Below are 24,230 nucleotides of genomic sequence, written 5' to 3'. Positions count from 1 at the left end.
AACACGGTTTCCTGCCCGCCTGGCAGGGAGAGCCAGCCTGACAGGGAGCTCTGCTCTGCTCTGTGGAGCCTGCCTTAAGGCTGCTTGGCCTGATTTTTCTCCCCTCGCAGCACGGGGTGCAGCCGCATGCACCACGGGCCGCCTCCTTAGAGCTGGCTATGCGGAAGGTTGCCTGGCGTTAGAGAACACGACAAGGAGATACGCTTTAGTCTGAGGATAAAAACGCCCACGGCTGGTGGCAGCTGCCTCACCAGGTTGAGAAACCATCTTTATTTAAGAACTGCCTGCTACCAGAGTCAATAAATAACTACCATTACAAGAAGTGTGAGAGAGGCAGGTAATAACAGATCAGTGGGAGCGGGTCCATTTTAACAAAAGCCGAGTTGACAGTGGTCCGATGAAGCCCCAGCCCTTGCCCTTGCAAGCTTTTCTAAGCTGTGCAGACCCCGGAGGGGGTGTGTCAGTGGGAGTCTGGGGGTCAGAGCAGGGTGGACCCCATCTGAAGGCATGAGGCTTCCTAGGACTGGGGGAAGCTATCTGACCCATCTCTTTTCCCTCTTCATTTTCCTTTATTGTCCTGCCTTCCCAAAGCCTATACATACAGCTGGCTCCCGGGCACCTCTTTCTGTGGAGCTCTCCGTGAAGCTCCTTAAGTGCCCATCTTACCCCTTGTGCCACTCCAGGGGCCTCTCCGGCCACCTCGCTTGTCTCCAGGATGAAGCCTGGTCTGACCTGAGCCAGGGAAAGAGGGCGCCAACCCTGTGCTGCAGACCCAGGCGTGAGCACCCTGCTGCCCTTCCATAGAGAGGAGCCAGAAGGCAGTCACACTCTGAGACCAGGATGAGCAGAGTCCTCCAGCGGGGAAGACGCGAGGGGGTGAGGCACTCTGGAGTCAGCCCGGGCTCTTGCCCAGAGGAGACCAGACCACTCCCAGGACTGCCAAGAGGCAGTGGCGTGCGCTGGGCAGAGAATGCCTGGGGTGCGCCTCCCCCGCAAATGACTGCAGTCACTCCCCTGCAGTGCAGGGGCCCCCGCACTGATTCTGATTCCAAGAATGCCAGTCCTGAGGGACACTTAGAGCATCCCCTCCAGTCATCACCTCACCTAGACCCCAAGACACAGCCATCAGAATTCCTCAGAGCCCCCTAGGAAAGGTCTTGCGGACGTCTTCTCTGGCGTCTGTTGTCATTTTATCGAAAAGAGCCCCTGGTCCACAGCCCTCCTGTTCTCTGGCACCGCCTGTGCCATCTGAGGCCCAGCGGGGTACTGACACTGCTGGGCCCTGAGGCTGCGTCTGGAGAGAGCGCTCCCGGCTGAGGCGCACATCGGGGCTGTGCGGCAAACAGCACGGCGGGGCCAGGACCAGGGCAGGGGCCCCAGGCCGAGCCCGGCGTGTGCAGAGCAGAGGTTCTCCCAGGCCGTGAGGCACGCTCTGCCCTCAGTCCTCAGGCACTCACTGGCCACTGAGCTGCAGAGGGAAGCGCTGGCTTGTGGCTGTTCCCCCTTGTTTGCCGGCCCGGGGCTCGGCATGACCACAGCAGGAGGGAGCCTCGGCCCATCCAAGCAGAGGTGGTGGCAGGCCGGCCTCGGGCAGGGAGGGACTCAGAAGTTGCCTCATCTCGCCTTCCGCCTCCACGCAAGCTCCTGTGCAGCCACCGCCCCAAGAGGCTGTTCTGTTTTACACGCCTGCGTGCCCTCAGGTCACCTGTCTCATTCGGTCTGAATCAGCTCTCAGCCTGAAGTCTCAGCCTGCAGGAACATCTGTTTTTGTCTAGTTCTGGGTCCTCCCTACACAGGGCTCAGGTGTTCCTGAGGCTGAGTTTTCCTAGTTACTAATAAAAAATCCTTCCTGGGTTTCCAAGAGGGTTGGTCTGCCCCCCTCAGAACTAAGACTCTTGGTTGTGTCTCTGGCTTCAAGCAAGCCTAGGGCCGTGGCTGCAGCCACACAGGTCCTGCACCAAAGCAGCTCAGCCCTCTTGGCCGGCATCTGGACACCTGTCCTGCTTCTGCCGCAGCTAAGGCAACGAAGAAAGAACGAGACCTTGGAAAGAGGTTTCCTCCTTTCAGATTCCCCTTTCCAAGAGCAGGGTACAGGCCACCTCACAGCGATGCAGGACCAGGCTGGGCCCTAGGCGGGTTTGGGTCTCTGCAGTGGCAGAGCGGTCACGGAGCTGAGCCCCCAGCACCGCATGGGGATGAAGGACAGGGGCAGGTGAGGAGGGTTTGATCGGATGGCCCAGGGGGGCAGTCCCCCGGGCCAGGGACAGAGCGGTGGGTACTGTGGTGGCACAGAGAAGGCATGTGAGCTTCCATTGTTAAAAAACTGTAGTGGGTAAACATCAACATAAACCTGCCCAGTACAATAGAGCAGGACTTAAAAATTTTAAAAACCATAACAAAATAGAGCTCTGACTGTAAACTACAGAAACCAGGCTCAGGGGGCCCGTCCCCCGCGCGATGCCTGTCCTGCTGCTCCCGTACGCGAAGGGCCACCTGTCACAACATAGGCTTGGGAATCTCCTGGTTATGCCTCCACTGCTGCCTGGATTTGGGGAATCCCTGTCCTTGCTTTGGCCTCTCTTCTTGAAGCAAGGGTAAGTAAGGGGCGCAGGGGGCTCCAAGCTAGCACTGCGTGTTGAGGGCCCAGCAGAAGCCAGCTCAGGAGGCAAAGGAAGACGGGACCTCTGGCACTCTGCACATACCGTGGGCGGAAGCCAGCCCTGCCGATCACCCCACCGTCACCCACCGGAGCCTCCTGAGCAGGATCTTCACAGCCCCCTCTGCCCTTCTTGACCACCTTAACCAGGTCATGGCCGTTCAGCATGGCCCCCTTCCTCGGCAGACGATGGGCCTGGGACCGGTGGGAGAAGAGGGCCATTTGCGCCCCATCCCTGGCAGGCTATGTGACCGGAGGCAGGCCCTGCTCTTCCCAACCTCTGCTTCCTCCCGGTAGAGCAGCGGCCTGGGCAAGCTGAGGGGCCTGGGCACACTGAGGTCTAAGCCTCTTCCAGCTCCGATGTGCCAGGACTGGCACCACAGCCCAAGAGCAGGCCAGGGGGCCCCATTTACTCGCCCCCTCGTCTTCAGGGGAAATGCAGAGCAGCACCCGAGGCCGCGTGGGGGCCCGGAGCGTTCCTGGGAGCGGGCAGGGCCGCATTTATCTTCTGGGCTTCTCAGAAGGTGCCTGGCTGCAGACACAGGATGCCTGCTCTCGTTCTGTGGGACGAAGCCAGTGGGTCACGACGGCTGTCCCACCTCCTGCCCAGACCCTGGCGGGACCGTGCAGGATGGGTCTTGGTGTGGTAGGGGACCTCCCCAAGACGAGCCCTTTAGTCACCAGCCACCTGTCGTGGCTTCTGTCACTCGGGGTGACAGGGTCGGGTTGGCAGTGTCGGCTAAGAGGGTGACGACACCTAAGGTGTGACTGCGCCTCAGGCCAAGTCTGGTGCAGCTTTCCAGCAGGAGGCCCAGCCTCTCAGCCCTTCGGAGCTCCCACCCAGCAGCTGGGAGCATGGCCACCCAGAGCTGTGGGGCTCAGGCTGCCGGGCTGACACCAGGACACTGGTTCTCAGCTGTCCGGGCGGGTGGCGGGGGCCTCCAGGGAGTCCTCAGGGACAATGTCAGGATCCAGCCGCGCTGCCCTGTCAGAGGAGAAGGAAGAGTCCCGGTCTTCAGGTTGGGACGCTCCTTAGACAGCGACGCTCCGGTTGACGCTTTGTCCCACTTCAGCCCGTTCCTGTCCAGTGTTCCCGGGCTTAGGATTCTGCCATCTGGGCCAGAGTCCATATGCGATCCCAGAGTGCCAACTCCGCTGATACACAGATACACGTTTAACCCCCTTCTTCCTGCCTTCCATGCAGGCACCCTAGAGGGCCCAGGCCTAGGGTTCAGTATCATCATGGAAGTTACTGCCTGGTGCCTCTCGATTAAAAAAAAATCCTTGCATGGGTTCTATCCTGTGGCAGAATATGACATATCCTACCTCCTACGAAAAGGGCTCTGTAATACAGTCAGTGTTTGAAACCAGCCGTTCTCAGGCACAGCGCTGGGCCACCTTGGCATCGGGAAGGGACTGGGGCCAGCTGGCTGTCCATCAAGGTGGGTGCCCAGCTGTGGCGGGGAGGCAGGGCGCCAAGATCAGAGCTGCAGGTAGCCTAAGAGGATCAGCGCTGCCACGGAGTGGGTGAGGGCGGCGTCTGGATGTGGGGCTGGACAGACCGCAGAGTTCTCCACCATCATGCTGGTGCCTGAAACCAACAGGTGGATGGGCTGGAGGGGCTCATCCCCGCCCCGCCCCCAGGACAGAGTCCAGACCTTCCCTAAGGAGACTCACAGAGTGCTGTGTTCAGGATGGGGAGGCGCTCTCAGCCCTTCTTGGGCAGGGTTTTGGAGGACCTTTGCTCTTATTCCCTCACAAGGGGCGCACTCAGCCCTCAGGGATGTTTGGGGAGGAGGGAGGAGGCAAGGGTGGGTCCAGGGCTACTCTGAACGAGGTTCCTGACGCCGCCTTTTGTCTCCCTGGGGACTGGCTTGGGCTGGGATGATCCCTGCGTCTGGATGGACCCTGATCTTCCTGGGGGAGACGGGGGATACAGCACCTCCGTTCCGCACGATGTGAACCTCTGCCGGGACCCCGTCGCCTCCTGGCCCTGTGGTCCGAATCTGCACCAGGGCGTGGCCGATGTCCTCGGGAACTGTGATTTCTATCCAGTTCTTGCTGGTGAGGTGCAGTGTGGGAGTCGGGTGTAGGTCGTTCTGGTACAGCATCTGTGGGAAGGGGTTGGCCAGCGGGGTTTCCCGACAGCAGGACTGATCCTTCCCTTCCCTGGCCCCAGAACGGGAGGAGCCCACGTGGCTCTGTGACCTTGAGGTCCTGCCCCCTCACCCCTCCCGTTGCCCGTTGACCAGGACCAGCCTCTTGAATAAGCTCCTCCCTGGAGCCACTTTCCTGTTCCCAGCAGCTGAACTGATCTTGTAGGCTCCTCAGACCAGAAGAGCCCCAAACATCACCCAGTCTGTCACCGCCCTCGTGAACCCTGCGTTTCCGCAGTCACACCTCTTTCCTCCATGCAGTCTCTACTGCACGCTCCCCGGAGAATCCCTCCCGTAGTCATGCCTCTCACGGTCCCAGACACTCTGCTTACATCTGATTCAGACATAAGAACTGAAGCTCCTTTTGTTTACGGGGCACACAGATGCGCTGTCCCTCAGCGTTCAGTGCCTGCTCACCCCTCCTTACCTTGTAGCCCGTGACTGCAGACTCATTACCCAGCGGGACTACAGGGTCCCACTTGATACTCAGGCTGGAGCTCGAGAAAGTCCAGGAGATGTTGCCAGGGGGTCGCCGTGGAGCTGCCAGAGCGAGGAGAGAGTCAGGAGGAGTCTTCCTGATGTTTCCCCACCACGCGCCCCCTTGCTTTCAGCCGGCCACTTCTAGATAATCTGCCCGTCACATCTGTGCCCAGAACGTTCTGTTACCACTGCCTGAGAAACAAGCTCCAACAGAGACTGCACAAGAGTGGCGCCGCGGAGGCTGTGAGCCCCGCTCCCTTCTTACCGTTAGACGAGCGGCCTTGGGGGCTGGAGCCCTGTCAGTCCAGGAAGGTGATCCAAGAGCCCCCCGCCCCTCCCGCACCCAGGCTGCCAGACTCACGCGGCTTCATGGTCGTGGCGTTGGCAGAGGGGCTGGCAGGCCCGGTGCCGGCCCGGTTGTAGGCCCGCACGGTCACGTGGTACTTGGTGCTGGCGTGCAGGCCCGTGACCAGGGCGCTGGTGTCCAGCCCTGCCGTCCTCACTCGCTCAGCGGCCGCTGCTTTGGCGCCGGCCTTCCAGTAGCGGATCTGAAGGGAGCGGGTGTAGCCGGGGGTCAGTGGACACACCCCGGGTCTCAGCGCTGCGCCACCCCGGCTCTGCCTGGCCCCTCCGTCTCAGGCTCAGAGACTAGACACTCGACCATTAGGCCCACAAAAGAGACAAGCCGGTGTGATTTGCTGCTCCCTTCCTGATCCCCAGTGGAGGGCCAGTCCAAGGAGAGAGCTTAGTACCTGGGCTGGATGCGGGAGCAGATGGGTGGGTACAGACTCCACTGAGAGATGGCCTGCCGAAACCCAGCCCCAATCAATGAACTCGGGAGTCCTGTGGGGACTCTTCAAGGCCACGGAACGCATATTTGCAAAGCAGTGCCCCAGCCCCCACGCCAGCAAGCTTATGATGGCTCCCCAGTAAATGCAAACCCATCGGCATAGTCCTCATGACATCAAGACCTTCTAGATAGTCTTCCAAATCAGGGCAGGGTTTGAAGCTCTCTCCCCAGTGGTCTCACCTAGCGTATTTGCTGAAGCCCAGAGCCGACTCTACTGGGTTAGGATTTACAGCACCACTAGTATGATGGTTCCCCCTCAGACAACAACATTTTCTGCTGGTCCTTCTTTCCCTTCCTCTTGCTCCGTCTCACTCTCCATGAACCCCCACATGGACCCCAGTGGGCTCAAGGCTTGGGTCAGAAACCGCTAGGCCAGAGTTCCTCCGGAACAGGATGATCGGCTGGTACACAGAGGGGGCTGTACTGTTCTCTGCCACCATGAGCATGCCCAGGACAGCTGGGCTCTGGCATGGCAGGCCATGCCCCTTCTGGATCTCCTCCGGGCTCCCACAGTGTCCAGGGGGCCAGCCGGGCAGTAACGTCAAGGCTGTCCACAGGCACCAGCCAGAGGGCTGAGCTGAGGCTGCGAACGCGGTGCTGCAGAGACTGCATGTGGTGTGCCCGGTGAGGGCAGCAGAGCTTCTGGGAGGAAGACTGCTGAACTGCGAGGTGGCCCTGCGCCTGATCCCAAGCTCCCTTCCTCTCCCAGTCCCTGCCGGCACTCACCTCGTACCCCAGGAGAATACCGTTCATGTCTTGCTGCACGGGTTCCCAGCTCACGTTCATCTCCGAGGAAGAGACCGCTTTGGCCCAGACCTTGGGAGGGGCTACCCTGGGCTCTAGAGACCAACACGGAATGGGTGTGGATTCCCAGGGCCTCCCTGTGTCCTGCAGAGCGGCCGCCAACTGGGACTGCCCTTGCGCAGGATTTTAAAAAGACCGAGGTGTAGGGTAGGGGCCTGGTGGGGGTTCCCAGAGCACCCCCCACCCCCGGGGGCCCACTTCTCTCCCAGAGGGCCTTCCTCCTTCAGGCCTGAGCGGGGCGGAGGCTGCCAGGGCTGGAAAGGCAGCCAGGGGTCTCCCCTGCCCCGCCTGTGGAGCCCAGCCAGGGTGAGGGGTCCCTCCCCCACCCTACACCCCGCAGACAAGCCGCAGGGGTGGGGGCGCCTGGTGGCCCCGGCGGCCCACCTTCCTCGGCCGAGTACACGACGGCCACAAGGCTCTCGGGCCCGTCCCCGCGGCGGTTGTAGCTGCGGATCTTGACTTCAAAGGGCGTGTAGGGCCGGATGCTGTCGTTGCTGTAGACGAAGTACTGGGCGTCGGCGCCAGGCACCCTCGCGGTCTGCCAGCTGGTGCCGCCCTGCCTGCGGAAGGACACCAGGTAGCCGAAGCCGCCTCCGTGCTGGTACTCCCGGGACATGGGCTGCGGGCGAGAGAGCGCGTGGGCGAGGGGCGGCGGCCGCCTGCCCTGCCCGTTCTCCGCCCCCGGCTTCCCCGGGACTGGGTGCCCCCGGACTGCGGCTTCCCCCTGCAAGGGGGCACGGCCCCGCGTTCGCTCCGGAGTCAGGACCCCGCAGTGGCCCTGTCGGGCCCTCTCTGCACGCTGCGCCCCTCCGGAGATGAGTCCCAGGGGCGGGGTGGGCCGCAGGTCGGGGGGAACCGCCCTCCCAGAGCAGCGCAGGCCTGTTCCTGCCTCTGTCCTCGCTGCTTACCGTCCAGGTCACGGTGAGCTCTCCCGGCGCTCCACCACCTCCGCTGAGACCCGACGGGGCTACCGAGGGGGCTGTCGGGGCCAAGGGACAGACAGTTAGTGGAGACGGGCCTGCGGCTGCGCTGAGAAGCATCGCAGGGTCAGGATTCGTTCCAGTGGGCCCTGGCTACACGCCCACAGAATGGACCACCTGGAAGGGATGGACAAACTCTTAGAAATGTGTAGTCTCCCGAGACCAAACCAGAACCAGGAAGAAAAAGGAAATAGGAACAGACCAATTACCAGTACTGACATGGAATCAGTAATTTGAAACTCCCAAGAAACAGACGTCCAGGATCAGATGGCTTCACAGGTAAATTCTACCAAACAATTAGAGTTTACATCTGTTCTTCTGAAACTATTCCAATGAGCCCTGGTTTTGTCTGCCGGGTCCCTCTGGATGTGGGCTCAGGAGTCAGGTAGATCTGAGATCAAATTGCACCCCTGCCACTTACTAGCTGTGTTTCTCTGGACAAGTTATTTAACCTCTCCGAGCCTCTGATTCCCCTCTCCATAAGATAAGGATAATAACGTTTCTCTCAAAGGCTGTAAGAAAAACAGAGTTAAACAAGACAGTGGCTGGCATATACATAGAGCATACACTCTTTAAATGAGCGTTAGCCTCATTCCTCTAGTTGGTGTAAACTCAATAACAACAGACCAACTCCAGTTTTCTTTAAGGGGAATAAATAATCCAGAAGTGCAGTTAATCCAAAAAACATTTCTTCTGGGTTACAGGGTGTTTTTTGGTGTGTGTGTGTGGCAGATTTAATTTCCTAATTTTCTCTAGTATTCAAAAAGGCTGCTATTAAAACAATATATTTAATTAGATTGTGAAGCTTGGCAGGGAGTAACTTGGCTGAAGGTCCAAATGTTTCTGCAGATGACACAGCAAATGGAGACTTATCACTTGGTTCTGATGAGAGTTGAGGGCCTTCTCATTTGCAAAGGGTACTTAAACACCTATTACCCTTTTCGGAGTGGAAAGGTTGAGGCCCAGAGCAGTTAAGTGACTTGCTTAAAGTCACACAGCTAATAAATGTCACAGTTTGAATTTGAACTCAGGTCTTCTGATTGGAAAGCTCACCATCTCTCTTCTGCATCATGGCTTTGTGCTCAACTCCTGGATACTACGGTGGTGGAGACCACTTCTCAACCTTTGACTCTCCAAGTTCAGTCAAAGAAAATGCTCCTTCTGGAATTCTTACTCAGGAGAAGTACCAGTTAAAAAATGTTGACTGATTCCATAAGGAGCCTGGAGAGTCAGCCTGGGGTACATAGGAAACCATGTTTCAGGGACACAAAAAGGCAGACCTTTGTCCCACAGCCGGTGGGGCGGCCCTGGGTGGGTGGGGAAGGGGAGGCAGGTCCCAACTCCGCGCTGCTGGCCTTGAGAGCCCAGGGCTGTGGTCCTGGGCTTCACCTTCACCTCTTCCTTCCCCACCTGCCTGTAAGGGAGGGGTGTGGGCAGGTTGTCCATCCCTTCAGCTGCCAAAGAAACCATCTAAAGAAGGATTTAGAGACGCTGGCTGCTCACCTAGTGCCCCGCACAGCACACACGTTCCTCACTACCTGATTCCTGCAGCTCGTGTCTGTCCAAGGAAGAGAGCTGCCCATTACCCCATGGTCCTGGGTTCGAGTCCCTGTTCTGACAGTGTGACCCTTCCTTCCTTCAGCTTTGGTTTTTCCATTTTTTTAAAAAAATTAAACTTTTAGGAGCTCCCGTGGCGGTCCAGTGGCTAAGACTCTTGATCTCTCAGTGCTGGGGTCCTGGGTTTGATGCCCGGTTGGGAAAGTAGATCCCACATCCCACAACTAAGACCCTGTGCAGCCAAATAAATATTTTTCAAAAATAAAATAAAAATTAAACTTTTAGATAATTGTAGATTCACATGCAATGGTAAGGTTGGCCTGTTTCTTTGGGTTAACAGTTTGGACTGGAGGGCTTCCAGCCCCGACTACCTGTGGACCAAGGCACAGTGCGTTGTGCAGCGTAGCCGCCTTGCCCTGACTTAGGTTCCTTCCGCATTTGTTCTGTTAGAGTCCGAAGTCTGGTGAGCAGGGTTGAGCTCCATGTAACTGCTGTTGGCTTGGAGCACCCTTTAAGGAGAGCTGGTGTCTGTGCCCTGACACTACTTCTCACCCAGGGCTCTGACCTGCTTCCTTGGTCTGGATTTTGCTGGAGGGTCCACTGGGCTCCCCAGTGCCCAGGATGTTGCTGGCTAAGACCCGGAACTCGTAGTCCATCCAGGGTGTAAGGCCCAGCACCTGGGCAGTCTCGGCGTTTCCCTCGATGTTGGTGGGATCTGCAAGGCACAGGGAGTCAGTGTCTCACGGGTCCGGATGCAAAGGGCAGGGACTGGGTGCGCATCACGTGCTTACACCCAGCTCTCACACTGGTGCCTGCTGTTTACGAAAAGTCACTGCCTCTTCTATCGGTGACTGGGAAGCAGGAGGCAGACCTCCCCACCGTGGAAGCTTTGTAAGATGCTGTGAGCGCTCTGTACCCCAGGAATGCTTTCATCGCACCAGTAACGGTCCTGCCAGGGCTTCAAGGGTGCGGACTGAGCCTCCTCCTCCAACTCTCGCCCTGTTCTCCTGCTCCCTGTGTGGCCCTCTTCCCTAATGGCCTGGGAGCTCCTCCAGGCAGAGGGGCCTACACCTGTCCCCCTTGGAAGCTCCAGGCTCAGCCTTGGCCCCTAAACCCCACCCCCTCCAGCACTCGTGCATGTGTGCTGGTTGCTCAGTCATATTCAACTCTTTGCAACCCCATGGACCGTAGCCCACCAGGCTACTCTGTCCATGGGATTCTCTAGGCAAGAGTACTGGAGTGGGTTGTCATGACTTCCTCCGGGGGATCTTCCCAACCCAGGATCGAACCCAGGTGTCCCACATTGCAGGTGGATTCTTTACCATCTGAACCACCAGGCTAACCAGTACTGACCTAGGTAGGACCTCACACTTACTAGTCCGAACCTGCTTCCACTTCCCTGAAGGCAGAGTGCGAGCTTGCAGGGTGTACTTGGCAATGGGGCTGTGGTTGTCAAAGCCACGGCTCCAGCTGAGCTGGACAGAGGTGTCGCTGATGTCTCTCACCACCACGCCTCCTGGGGCACCTGGCGGACCTACACCAAGACGTCAGAGCAAAGTGGGTCAGAATTGCAAAGCTTCCAATGGGAGCCAATCTCCTTCAGGCCTGCGTGGGCCGCTGCAGTACCAGGGGGGAGCAGCAGAGGGCGCAGCAAACACACGCTTGGTGGGAGGGCAAGGAACGGGCTGAGTGACAGGGGCTTTCCCGGAGGAAGGACGTGTCCCAGGCTGGAGGAGTCACAGAAGCGTGAACAGATTTCCCAGCATGAGCCTCTGACACTCCAGTGAAAGTGTCAGTCACTCAGTCGTGTCCGACTCTGCGAACTTATGGCCTCCTAATGCGCCCGCCAGGCTCCTCTGTCCATGGAATTCCCCAGGTAAGAATACTGGAGTGGATTGCCATCCCCGTTCTCCAGCCTCAGGACATTTCTCCAGGCTTGGAATGTGTTTAGAAGTAGATTTTTATAATTTTGGCTTTGGAGGAAGAGTATTCTATTCATTCAGTACCTGCAAAGGCCTTCGGGATGAGTTCAGCTCAACAGACTTGTCAGACGCCCATCATAGTGGGGGTGGGGTGGGAACCCTGTACCTCCCTAGACGCACCGTCCACCACCGCCTGGCCTTACCTCGGACCAGGACCGTGGCCTCCTTAGACGCGCTGTCCACCACTGTCTGGGCCGTGCATGTGTACTTCCCGCCGTGGCGCAGCTGGGCATTCAGGATGGTCAGATCCCCAACCGTCTCCTTCTGCACACGAGGGACAGGGCGCGGGGTAGGTCAGAGGGCCCTCCTCTGCAGTGAGCCAGGGGACAGGAGGTGTGGCTCACGGTCCTCTGCTCCGATATGCCCACAGACCTCGTCACCTCACTGTTCCTCTCTGCTTCGTGGGAGGAATCAGCTACTTTCTACTTGGTACCACTGGGGATTAAACAGCAGGTTTTTTTTTGTTCTTGTTTTTAGAGAAGACAGTCAATGTTGGTTCAGGTTAATGATATCATCTGCCTTGGGGGAAAGGCAGCAGGATAGCAGTGGGAATTCATTCTTGCTGGATGCTGGGAATCCAGGCTTGCCCCTAGCCTTTTCCTGCGTGCACAGACTTTGGGTGGAACCCAGGGAGCTGCCTGTCTAAGGGAGGGTGTTTATGGACCCAGGGATGGGCTTGCCAGCATTCCTGGGGGAAGGGGGAAGGCTTTGGGGTGGTGATGATTAAGGACATCTTCGGTCCCCTGTCTACCAAGGAGGGAGAAGCCCTGAGTTCTCTGGCCTCAGGCCTTACCACGCTGGCCCTTTGGTAATGACCCCCAGGCTTGTCAAAGTCAATGGGGAAGTCGTCCAGGGTCCAGACGAAGGTGAGGTCCATGGTGGGGTCGTGGGAGGCGTGGCACTGCAGGGTCAGGTTGTCACCTAAGTTGATGTCGGCGCTGGAGGGGGCTAGCGTGATTTTGGTTGCATCTGCCAAGACAAAGGGCCCCTGAGTGCAGCAGGAGGAGGCAGGCTGCGGTGGGGCAGCAGGCCAGGGAGAGAGAGTTTGCCTTGAACCCCAGAAAAAAGAGAACAGGCCGCGTGAGAACAGTACCCTGACCTGCCAGCAGCCCCCTGAATGTGTGGGAGGGATGGAGGCGCATATCGTGGATGGTGGTCCCCACTGAGACCAAACCCCGGGGTAGCCTCGAAACGGAACTGGTGAACATGTGTCCCCCATCCCGAACCCCCTCCCACCTCCCTCCCTCCCCATCCCATCACCCGAGGCTGATTCGAAAGCCACTACAATATTGTAAAGTAATTAGCCTCTAATTAAAATAAGTTAATTAAAAAAAAAAACGAAGCTGGGAGGAACACAGGAACGCGAGAGCCAGATGGTGGGGAGGGAGGGCGCCCTGCGGAGCCCGAGCCCCCGACCGCAGCCAAACCACAGCCCTCACCTCGCACAGACAGGGTGCCGGTGCTGTTGGCTTTCCCCATGAAGTTCTCAGCAAAGCAGGTGTATTTGCCTTCATCGGACCGACTGACGTTTCTTATGATCAAGGTGCCATCCGGAGTCACAGTCACTCTGCAGCAAGGATGGAGCACAGCCGGCTGACCCAGGAACACCCTGTGGTCCTGCAACGGGGGTGGGAATCCAAGGAGAGGGAGTGGAGCTGGAATCGCTGGGGGCGGAGGGGGCTGGGCTCGTACCTGCTGCTGTTGACCAAAATCTCAGTGCCCTTGCTCCAGAGCACCACGGCCTTGGGAGCGGCCCGGGGCTGACAGGGGATCACGACCTCTCCTCCTCGGGCTGCAGGGATCAGACGCCTTACGGGGTTCAGCCTGAAGTCGGGGGCAAGCGCTGGAAGAAGGGGAGAGCCCCGCAGTCACCCGGGGAATCAAAAGAGTGCCCCTTTGCGCTTGATTAAGACGTCACCTGGCTACACGCTAAACATCTGATGGGCCCTCTACAGCCAATCCTTGAGTGACTCCCAGCAGCACCACTTGTAAAACAGCCAGGACCCAGCCCCTTCTCCTCACCCCCCACAACCTCAACTACCACCAAGTCTCCGCTGGACTACCAAGAGCCCCTTATTTGGTCTTCCTGTTTTTGCATTTTCTTTCTACACTCTTCTCCACACAGCTGCCAGGAACATCTTTTTAAACACACAAGTCAGACACTTAGAATGAAGCCCAACACCTCCCAAGGGCTCACACAGCCATCTCCACTCTGATTGCATTTTGCTCCTTCCTGCACTCACTGTGCTCCAATCACCTGGGCCATTTTTCCTTTTTCTTTTCTGTCCCGTGAAGATGCCATGGTTTTTCCTGCCTCAGGACCTTTGCACTTACCATGGATTTTGCTTCAAAATGCCCAGATCTCACATGATTGACTCACATCCCAAATGTGACTTCCTTAGAGAGGTCTTCCCTGACCATTCCCTCTAACTGGCCCACCTTACCCCCACCATTCAGGGAAAAAGAAAACTTTATACTGTATTTTTTATGACTATCTGAAATTATCCTTTTAAATTATTTGATTTTCTGTTTATTTGTCCCTCTCCACTGGATTGTAAGATACTTGAAGGCAGAGACCTTATCTTTCATACTGACTTCTTAGGAGGTGTTGAAGAAATACTGGTTGAATGAATGAGTGAGTCTTAGTTAAGCCTCACTACAACTTGATGAGATAGGTACCATTCTGTCCAATTTACAGATGAGGACACAGACGGCAAGCTCAAGTCACATAACTAAGGCTGCTGGACCAGCTGACATTTGTAGGCACCTGTTATGTGATGGGCAGGTTCTCTGTGCTTTAGCTCTATCATCTCCTTTAACCCCACAGCCTGTATGAGGGCTGGATGATGATTTCTTGATTTTATTAATCAAGAAACTGAGCCACAAAGAGGTTAATAACTTGCCAAAGGTCACATAAGCAAAGGGGCTGCATTAAACCCAAGTCTAGTTGATTTGGTTTCTAGTGACTTTTGCCACTTTTTTTTTTTACAGCAGTAGACATTTACTTTCAGATGTGGGTCAAGCCGGAGACCCTGTCCTCTGGGAGCTCTCTGTCTAGTGCCTCAGCTCCTGTCTTCAATCCCTGAGTTCTACTTAGAAGCTGTTGGAAAACTGCCAGGTGAGTGTGTGAATGTAGACATGCTGCTGCTCAGAATTCCTGACCCCGGATACCCGCCCCCCCCCCCCCGGGTGTCCCTGGGGACATCCTCTCTCCCTGGGCCCTTTACCTTGCACCGCCAGCTCGGCGCTGGCATAGATGGTACCGTGCTTGTTCTCCGCCACGCACTGGTACATGCCAGAGTCCTCCAGGCTCAGCTTGGAGAACCGCAAGTCCCCGGCCAGCACTTCTACCCGGGCCTGTGCAGAAACGCCCGCCCCGGGCAGGGGAGGGGCATCAGGACCCCTGCAGTGCCCGCGTGGGTGCTCACGGGGGGCTCAGTGGAGAGGGCGCTGCCTGGACAAAGCCCCCATGTGCGGTCCTCTCCCAGTCCTGGATCCCAGGCTGCAGAGGTTCCCCAGCCCTCACGCACGTGGGCACATGGAAGCCAGGGGGCTGAGGGACCCACTTAGGCCCACCGGTGCGTTTGTGGCTGAGGTGTGCCCGGACCCAAGTCCCGGGACCCTCCAGTCAGGATTCTCTCCAGCTGACCAGGAGGACGTGGCTCTGGGATGTACAGAAGCACCTAGAACTACCCTCCGGCACCCTAACTGGCCCAGAGGGCCCCCGGGGGTGTGGGGGAGGGGACCAGGGAGCAGAGCGCAGTGCGCTGGGTGGCAGGGGGACGGACGGCCCAGGTCCCTTACCTGGGAGGTCAGAGGCTCCCCGTTCCGCAGCCAGCGCACTGCCGGCCGGGGCTTGCCGGCGGCCGCGCACGCCCAGTGGAGATCGGAACCGATGTCAGCCTCCCGATCTGAGATCACGCGGAGCCACTCGGGCTGAGCTATGGAGACCAAAGGGAGCGTCTGCAGCGGAGCCGGGCAGGGCCTCGGGGCTAAGTCCCCGGACCGTCGGACGGCAGAGGGCAGAGGGTTCCGGGAGGGGGGTGGGGGTGGCGGGCGGTGGGGAGAAGCAGTTCATGAAAACTGGCACTTGGCGCCTCTGCCAGTAACTTTTAGTGACTTAAATCTTCGTAGCGCGTTCCGTGCGCTCTGCAGCTCAAGGGCTGCCTCTCGGGACCGACTGGGAAGGCGGGGCCGCGGGCGCCGGCCGGCCGTACCCTGCACGATGATGCGACCCTGGACGGTGTCGCGGCCCTTGGTGTTCTCCGCCTCACACTCGTAGGTGCCCTCGTCCTCGAAGCCCACGCTGGGGATCTGCAGGGTGGGCTCGGCCGTGGCCCACTGCGGGGACAGGGAGCCGTCCACTTTGCGCCATTTGATCCTGGGGACGGGGCTGCGGGGAGACAGAGCCAGAGGGCTGGGTGGGGCTGGGCAGACGCCCGGGGCCTCCGGCCCCTCACCCCGACCCGGCCCTCCTGGGACGCTGGGCAGGTAGGGAAGGGAAGGGGGGTCTAGGAGAGACGGAGAGACCGGCAGGGAGAAGCTGCTCCCGGGGGCTCAGAGCGCCGGGGGTCTGCACCCCGAAGCTGGCTTGCCCTCCTCCGACCCCGCAGCGGCCTCTCCTGGGCCCCACCTCCTCAGCGGCGGCCTGAGACCAGAGTCTCTACCGGTCCCTCTCCCTTCTCCCCAGCGCGGCCTGGCCTCTACTTTTCAAAGGGGATTTAGCTGTTAGTAATCTGTGTACTAAATTGACTGAGGAATCAGTGACTCTTATGTGCTTTAAATATGGGTTTTCTGGAAGCCCAATCACCTTCCACAAAGCAGGGGGCATCCTGGGTAATCCAGGAGATACAGGAGGGAGGACAGGACCAATGGTCAAGTCACATTCTTTCTTTCATTCTGTGGACATTTATCCAGCACCTGCTAGCAGCTTAGCACTGGTCCAGTGAGTTCTCCCCAGAGGGGAAGATTTCTGTTATAAACTTTCTATCTTAAAAGGTAACTGTTAGCATCCATAGAATACTTATTCAATGCCAGATACCGTTCTAAGCACTCTATGTATATTAGTTCATGCAAACCTCATAACAACCCCAGGAGGTAGGTACTATTATTAACGCTAGGTACAAGTAGGGAATGTGAGAGCTGGATTATAAAGAAAGCTGAGCGCCGAAGAATTGATGCTTTTGAACTGTGGTGTTGGAGAAGACTCTTGAGAGTCCCTTGGACTGCAAGGAGATCCAACCAGTCCATTCTAAAGGAGATCAGTCCTGGGTGTTCATTGGAAGGACTGATGGTAAAGCTGAAATTTGAATACTTTGGCCACCTGATGTGAAGAGATGACTCATTTGAAAAGACTCTGATGCTGGGAAAGATTGAGGGCAGGAGGAGAAGGGGATGACAGAGGATGAGATGGCTAGATGGCATAACTGACTCAATGGAAATGGGTTTGGGTGGACTCCGGGAGTTGGTGATGGACAGGGAGGCCTGGCGTGCTACGGTTCATGGGGTTGCGAAGAGTCGGACATGACTGAGCGACTGAACTGAACAAATAGGGAAACTGAGGCTCAGAGAGGTTAAGTGATTTACCCAAGGTCTCCGTGTCAGCAAGTGACAGAGCTGGGGTTTGAATAAGGCAGGCCAGCTTGGGTCCACACACCACGTTACCTGCCTCCAGCCTGGGGTGCTACATAAGCTGCCTGAGCCGGTCATGGGCTGGGAAGACCAAGTGAGCCGACATGTGTCGGGGCCCTGGCATGTACGATGCCTCACTTACAGACTCAGTGCCCACTGAGGGCCCAGTATTCTGCTAGACCCTGCGGGGGCACCAAGATGACTGAGAGCTGGCCCTGCCCTCTCCCTGGGGGCTCGGAGGGGCTGTGCCCTCCCTCCCTACTACTCACTTCCCGAAGGCGAAGCACTCCAGGGTGACCTGCTGTCCCACCAGCGCGTAGGTCTCTGCTGGGAACCGGGCCTTGATGCTGGGAGCAAAAAGCCTGGTGTCTGCGGAGAGGGGAAGTGTGCACATCAGACAAATGTTCTAGGTCAGGGCTCCTATGCCTGTGACCTTAGCGCAGCTCAGAGCCTGTGTTTCTTGATTTCCTTTCCCATTGGCGTCTGGGGCAAGGCTCTGAGGCTGGGCCGCAGGAGGGCCCTGGGGTCCAGGCCCGGACCCTGTGCCCTCTGAGCTGCTCTTTACAGCTTTAGACGGAAAATCTGCATTCCCACCGACCTTGAGCCTTCAGCCCCCTCCCCCCGGCCCTGCGCACCAACCCTGACCTTCTGCGGCCAGGTTGAGCTGAGCAAACTTGCTGAAGACGCTCTTGGTGGAGAAGTCCATGTGGCTGGTGGCCAGGCAAGAGTAGTTGCCCAGGTCTGAGGCGTTGGTCCGGGCGATGTACAGGTTCCCTGTGGTCTGGGACACGAAGTGCCGCCCGTCCGTCGGGATAAAGTTGGGGAACTCATTGAGGAGCCAGCGGTAGGATAAGCCTGTGAAGGGGGCATGTGAGGGACCTGGGCCGCTGGTCAATGGAGCAGCTCTGCTGGGACCCCGCTGTGTGCTGGGGACCTGTAGACCTGGTCCTGAGAGCCACGGGGCCCTGAACTGGGGCTGGGGGGAGACCCAGAGGGAAGTCGCGTCTTTAGCCCCACTCTCAGGGAGTGCGGTCTGCTGGGGAGACAGCCTGCAGTGGTTGGCGGACACTCCCAGTCTGGGGTGCTGGGGGCACAGAGTCATCTGGAGCTGGGCACCCAGGGATCAGCACTCCAGGGCCCCTCACCACCGCTTACTCCTCCCTCTTCTGTGAGTGGCCGGACGCCTCCTGTACCCTCCCGCATCGCCCGGGGCCTGGCTCACCTGGGTAGTGGGCGGGCGGGTTACAGGGCAGCATCACCCCCCAGCCTTCGTGGGTCTTCACTGGGTCTCGCTCCTCCTTGGAGAATTCCTGCAGAACTGGAGGTGGAAACCAGGCCCTCAGGCGCTGGCCTTCAAGCCTGTGGGCCCTGCCCCGTCAGCCTCCGTGGGGCAGGAGTCACTCGCCCTTTCTGGACACCTCCCAGCACCCTCTTTGCCACCCCTCCAGCATCTCAGCCCCCCGTGGGGCTCACAGCCGAAGCGGAGGACAGCCTCTCTGCTGACGACAGTGCCCACGGGGTTGGAGGCCAGGCACTGGTAGACGCCAGCATCCTGGGCCTTGCTGGGGTTCATGATGACCAGGTTGCCTCCAACCAGCTGCTGGCGGGAGCCTGGCTCCAGCTTCATCTCGGTGCCGTTCATCTTCCACCTGCAGTGGGGGTGGGGGGACTGATGTGAGGACAGCCTGCCGTCACCCAGGGCCTCCCGGCACCACCGCGGGGCCTCACCTATAGGTGGCCGGAGGGCTGGCCCGCGCGCGGCATGCCAGCGTCACCTTCTCCTCTGTGGACTCCTCTGGGAATAGCAGGCCAAGGGGCTGCTCTTCAAAGACAGGCCCAAAGGTAGCTGGGGATCCCCAAGCCGAGCTCCAAGCTGCAGGTGGGGGACATCACCAAAGGTCTCAGGGCCTCGGGGCCAGCTGGAGCCTGGTCTCCGATAGAACTTTCTGCAGTGATGGGAAGGTTCCATTTTTTGAACTGTCCAGTACAGTAGCCACTGGCCACTGTGCCCCTGAAATACGGCTGGTGCAGCTGAGTAACCACATTTTTAATTTTATTTAATTACAACTAATTAAAATTTCAATTTCAATAGGTTAGGCAGACCACAAATTTGGAAAACTCAGCAGTGGCCACAAGACTGGAAAAGGTCACTTTTCATTCACATCCCAAAGAAAGACAGTGCCAAAGAATGTTCAGCTTACTATACATTGCACTCATTTCATATGCTAGCAAAGTAATGCTCAAAATTCTTCAAGCTAGGTTTCAACAGTACGTGAACTGAGAACTTCCAGATGTAAAAGCTGGATTTAGAAAAGGCAGAGGAACCAGAGATCAAAATGCCAACATCTGTTGGATCATAGAAAAAGCAAGAGAATTCCAAAAACATCTGCCTCATTGACTATGAGAAAGCCTTTGACTGTGTGAATCACAATAAACTGGAAAATTCTTAAAGAGATGGGAATATCAGACCACCTTTCCTGTCTCCTGAGAAACTTGTATACAGGTCAAGAAGCAACAGTTAGAACAGGACATGGAACAATGGTTCAAAATTGGGAAAGGTACGTCAAGGCTGTATATTGTCACCCTGCTTATTAAACTCATATGCAGAGTACATCATACAAAACACCAGATGAATCACAAGCTGGGATAAAGATTGGCAGGAGAAATAAATATCAACAACTTCAGATATTCAGGTGATACCACCCTCATGGCAGAAAGTGAAGAGAAACTAAAGAGCCTCTTGATGAGAGTGAAAGAGGAGAGTGAAAATGCTGGCTTAAAACTCACGTGGGAATACGTGTACACCCGTGGCGGATTCATGTTGATGTATGGCAAAACCAATACAATACTGTAAAGTAATTAGCCTCTAATTAAAATAAATAAATTTAAATTTAAAAAAACCCTCAACTTTCAAAAAACTAAGATCATGGCATCCGGTCCCATTGCTTCATGGCAAATAGATGGGGAAACAACGGAAACAGTGACAGACTTGATTTTCTTGGGCTCCAAAATCACTGCAGACAGGGACTGCAGCCATGAAATTAAAAGATGCTTGCTCCTTGGAAGACAAGTCATGACAAACCTAGACAGCGTATTAAAAAGCAGAGACGTCACTTTGCTGACAAAGGTCCATGTAGTCAAAGCTATGGTTTTTCCAGTAGTCATGTATGGATGTGAGAGTTGGACCGTAAAGATGGCTGAGTGCCGAAGAATTGATGCTTTCAAACTGTGAAGCTGGAGAAGGCTCTTGAGAATCCTTTGGACAGCAAGATCAAACCAGTTTATCCTAAAGGAAATCAACCTTGAATATTCATTGGAAGCTCCAATACTTGACCATCTGATGCAAAGAGCCAACTTTTTGGGAAAGAGCCTGATGCTGGGAAAGACTGAAGGCAAGAGAAGGAGGCAGTAGAGATTGAGATGGTGAGATGGCATCACCAACTCAATGGACGTGAGTTTGAGCAAACTCCAGGAGATGGTGAGGACAGGGAAGCCTGGCGTGCTGCAGTCCATGCAGTTGCAAAGAGTTGGACATGACTTAATGACTAAACCACAAGGCAGACTCCATCTCGTCAAGTTCAGTCAATCACCCTTCCCTCGCAGGTACTGAGTACCTGCTGTATACTTAGCGCTGGGCTAGGGACTGAGTAGCACGGTGACTCCTTCCATCACACGGAGCCTGAGGTCCAGGAAGGAAGGCAGAAAGCTGACAGTGCAAGGAGGCAAGGACCGCGAAAGGGGTTGAGGTTCACGTGCAGGGACCCTTGGAGTGGAAGTGGCTGGAGGACTCACGGGAGAGCTGGCCTGTGGGGTGTGAGAGGGGCCTGGAGAGACGCCTGGAAGCCACAGGCCAAGCAGCAGGGAGAGGACATGTGGCCCTGGGCCTGTGCTCCTTCTGGGGCGCGTCCCCAGGGAATGTGCTGGGGCTCGGGCCTCTGTGGGCTGTCACAGGGCCCTTGGCCTCAGCTTCCTCACCTGGGAAATGGAAAGATGAACGCCCCTCCCGAGGCCCACAGCAGGGCCAGCCCGGCACAGGCTGTGCGCTCAGTGCCTGCTCCTGGACCCAAGTGAGGCATGGGGCGCGGACTAGGGGAAGGAAGGCTCGGGGCGGGTGGATGCTGTACAGGTGGCTTTGGGGCATTTTTATAAAATTTCCATGTGACAATTCAAGAAAGAGAGGCCCAGAAAGGGGATCGGCTTGCCCATCGTCACAGGGCAAGCCTGGGGCACACACAGGTCTGGACCTTGGGTTCCTGGGTTTGCTGAGCGGATGGGCATCCCGCATGCAAAGGGCGTTTCTCTGCCTGGCCCCTCCCAGAGCAGATGCCTTGCTCTTCCAGGCGCGGGTCTGGGCTCCCTGTGGGGGGATGTGAGGCAAAGGGCAGGGTCCCACACTCGCCTCAATGTGCTGACCGGGTGGCCGGGCATGCCTTGCCTTTGTGGTGTCAGGCAGGAGCCAGGCCACCCCTAGTTGGCTCCTGTCCCTCAGTGAAGCTGATTTTAGCCTCCTTGGAGGGTCGTGGGGTGGGGTCCCCATTAACTAATTAGCGCCTACTCTCCTGGTTCATCCAGCTGTCAGCCTTAGTCCAGGGGCGGGGATGGACCCCATGCCACAGCTGAGGCCCGGTTCCAGACCCCTGGGAATGATGGCAGCTGCTAAGCAGCTCTCAGAATGGAGGGGGAGGCAGGGCTTCCTGAAACAGCACCCTGCCTCCCCGCACCCCCAGCCGTCTCTCTCCCTCATGGCTGCCCCGGGCCTCAGAGATGGCCCAGCTTAATCCCGAGTTAATGATGGTGGTGGAGGGGAGGGACCCCTGCCCCAGCTGGGACTGTGCAGACGGGCGGGGGAGGCAGCCAGGCTGCTGGGAACAGCCCTGCATAATCGCAGCTTCCAGGAAGTCTGTCTGCACAGTGGGGGTGGGTGGCTGAGTGGGCCCGGGGCACACTGATGCTTCAAGACTGGCTTCCTTCTGCACTTGATCCCAAGCTTGACCCCCTGCACTAGGCCATATACACACCCTCACCCCAACATCCACACATGCACACTTTCCACACCTGTCATGTACGCTCACTTCCTCACGTGTACACAGACATCCACATATATACATACATGACTCTCTAAGCTACTCCAGGAGTCAGATATATACGTTTATACACACATCAGGTTCCACGCACAGACGGCTACAAATGTCCACATATACTTGTATATGTGTATACATATACAAAATGGGCGTTCATAATATCCAGGCATTAATAATCACAAAATAGATGCTATCTCTTGAGGGCTTACTCTTTATCAAATATCATGCTCCACATTTCTTTTTTGTAACCTCTTTACAAGATAGGTACCCCCATTTTATTGTTTGGCTAATCTGAAAACTGAGACTTAGAGGTTAAAAAACTGGCCCCAAATCACACAGCGAGAAGGAGCAGATCTGGGGTGTGGCCCCTGGCCAGCCTCCCCCAGAGCCACGTCCTCAGCCACAGGGCTCAGGATCCTTGACCTGTTTCCCAACAGCAGCATCAGAGGTGCTGATCCGTCCTGAAGGTACTGAATCAGCATCTCTAGGAGGGAGGCCAAAGAATCTAGATTTTAAAGGGGCTGCATGGACGTTCTGAAGGGCAGTTAGAGTTGCGAGCCACTGCACTGTGTGTAAGGACTTCTATACACGTTTGTCATCCCCTCAAATGCAGTATGTCCTCCGTGCAATAACTCTCTCACATCTCCACCCTCCCAAACATCCACAGGCACACACTCACTCACCCCATGCCTCCCTATGAGGCTCCACACACATCCACCCACGTCTGCATGCACACACACACACACATACACACACACACACACACACAGACTCCCGGGCAAATCCGCCCCCTCCATGCTCTCCTTGTTTGACAACCTCTCTGATTCTCTCCTGATTCCCTGTCCTGACAACCCTGCTCCTCAATGCACAGGCTTCGGGGCCTCACGGAGGAAGCAGAGAAGGAGCTGGGAGCGTGCAGGGGAAGCCGCACTGCGCGGCTTTGCACTGGGGCGTAGGAGTCCAACACTGTGTCCCCACGGTGGGTGCACAGAGACAGCTAAGAGCCGAGGCCCCTTCCGGGACGAACAGCTGTGGGACACTCCACTCTTCCCTCTGCCGCTCCGCCAGGGGGCCGACCAGGTCCCACCTCCCCAGGCCTTCCTGCCTCTCAGGGTCTAAGGACTCCGGAGGCTGCCCATGCTGTTTGCCCAGGACTGAGCTGCCCCTGAGGGTCTGGAATGTGGAGGAGCCCAGGCACCCCTCCTCTGCTCTCTCTGGGCTAGATGTCTCCTGCTCCCTGAAGCCTGGGCTACCTAGCCCAGCAGCACCTCCAGGCCTGGGAGCCCCGGCACCAGGAGCTAGGCCAGGGCTGGGCGCCTGGGAGGCTCTCTTACTTCCTAGCAGCCTCACTGAACTGGGTGCAGGGCTGGGAGGCGGTCAGAACATGAAGACATCTGACAGTATACCAGTGGGGTCCCTCCCTGCCCAGACGAGGAATTTAAGGTGTGCAGCCCTGCAGGGGACCGCGGGGCGGGGAGGTGGAGTCCGAAGCGGTTAGGGCTCCAGAAGGACATCAGACGATGGGCACGCTTTCTCCCGTGGCGATCTTTAAAGGGAAAGGACATGTCTGTGGGTCTAGGCTGGGGGGTCAGGGAGGAGAGACCGAGCAGCGGTCCCAGCAGGCACTTGAGTGGCAGAGGCTGCTGGAGACGCTCTGGCTCTGCCAGCCCGGCCTCGGAGCCTGCGGCTTGCTCCGCCCCACCCCTTCCCCTTCTGCCTGCCCCGCCACCTGGGATCCCCGGCTTGAGAACCTTGCCTTGGGCCTCTCCTGCCTGCTTCCTGGGCACCCTCTGCTCTGCCTCATCTCTGCGCAGACCCTGTTCCACATTTGGTCCATCTGCCAGGGCTCAGCATTGCCCTGAGGAGCCCTCCCTCCCAGAGTTTTGTGGTCAGGGGACCCTAGAGCGGTCCTATCCAACAGAGCATTATGTGAGGATGGAAATATTCTATAATCTGTGCCGTCCAATACGGCCACGAGGCCTTGAAGTGTGGCTAGGACAGTTAAGCAGCTAATTTTTAATTTCATCTTGCAGCCTTAAGGGCTACAACCCTG

The 24,230-nt window shown here is 57.3% G+C and overlaps 1 protein-coding gene across 1 annotated transcript in view; it reads right to left on the bottom strand.

The window, feature by feature from the left end:
- Positions 1 to 233: 233 nt before the first annotated feature.
- Positions 234 to 24,230, bottom strand: part of CNTN2 (contactin 2) — a 33,287-nt gene continuing 9,290 nt past the window's right edge. Inside the window, exons 3-23 of the mRNA XM_027564265.1 lie at positions 18,825 to 18,969; positions 18,570 to 18,745; positions 18,319 to 18,414; positions 17,742 to 17,951; positions 17,366 to 17,465; positions 15,683 to 15,858; positions 15,270 to 15,406; positions 14,693 to 14,822; positions 13,158 to 13,308; positions 12,905 to 13,032; positions 12,259 to 12,434; positions 11,609 to 11,729; positions 10,859 to 11,017; positions 10,049 to 10,198; positions 7,855 to 7,925; positions 7,331 to 7,565; positions 6,869 to 6,981; positions 5,654 to 5,840; positions 5,240 to 5,352; positions 4,599 to 4,767; positions 234 to 4,247 (exon numbers count right to left, since the gene is read on the bottom strand). Coding sequence (XP_027420066.1) covers positions 4,138 to 4,247; positions 4,599 to 4,767; positions 5,240 to 5,352; positions 5,654 to 5,840; positions 6,869 to 6,981; positions 7,331 to 7,565; positions 7,855 to 7,925; positions 10,049 to 10,198; positions 10,859 to 11,017; positions 11,609 to 11,729; positions 12,259 to 12,434; positions 12,905 to 13,032; positions 13,158 to 13,308; positions 14,693 to 14,822; positions 15,270 to 15,406; positions 15,683 to 15,858; positions 17,366 to 17,465; positions 17,742 to 17,951; positions 18,319 to 18,414; positions 18,570 to 18,745; positions 18,825 to 18,969 — 3,053 coding nt within the window. The 3' untranslated portion in view covers positions 234 to 4,137. The remainder of the gene's footprint in view (positions 4,248 to 4,598; positions 4,768 to 5,239; positions 5,353 to 5,653; positions 5,841 to 6,868; positions 6,982 to 7,330; positions 7,566 to 7,854; positions 7,926 to 10,048; positions 10,199 to 10,858; positions 11,018 to 11,608; positions 11,730 to 12,258; positions 12,435 to 12,904; positions 13,033 to 13,157; positions 13,309 to 14,692; positions 14,823 to 15,269; positions 15,407 to 15,682; positions 15,859 to 17,365; positions 17,466 to 17,741; positions 17,952 to 18,318; positions 18,415 to 18,569; positions 18,746 to 18,824; positions 18,970 to 24,230) is intronic.

The sequence above is a fragment of the Bos indicus x Bos taurus genome, chromosome 16 (genome assembly GCF_003369695.1).
Source record: "Bos indicus x Bos taurus breed Angus x Brahman F1 hybrid chromosome 16, Bos_hybrid_MaternalHap_v2.0, whole genome shotgun sequence".
Lineage (NCBI taxonomy): Eukaryota > Metazoa > Chordata > Mammalia > Artiodactyla > Bovidae > Bos > Bos indicus x Bos taurus.
The sequence above is the reverse complement of the archived record's forward strand: the minus strand, read 5'-3'. Positions and strand labels throughout refer to the sequence as shown.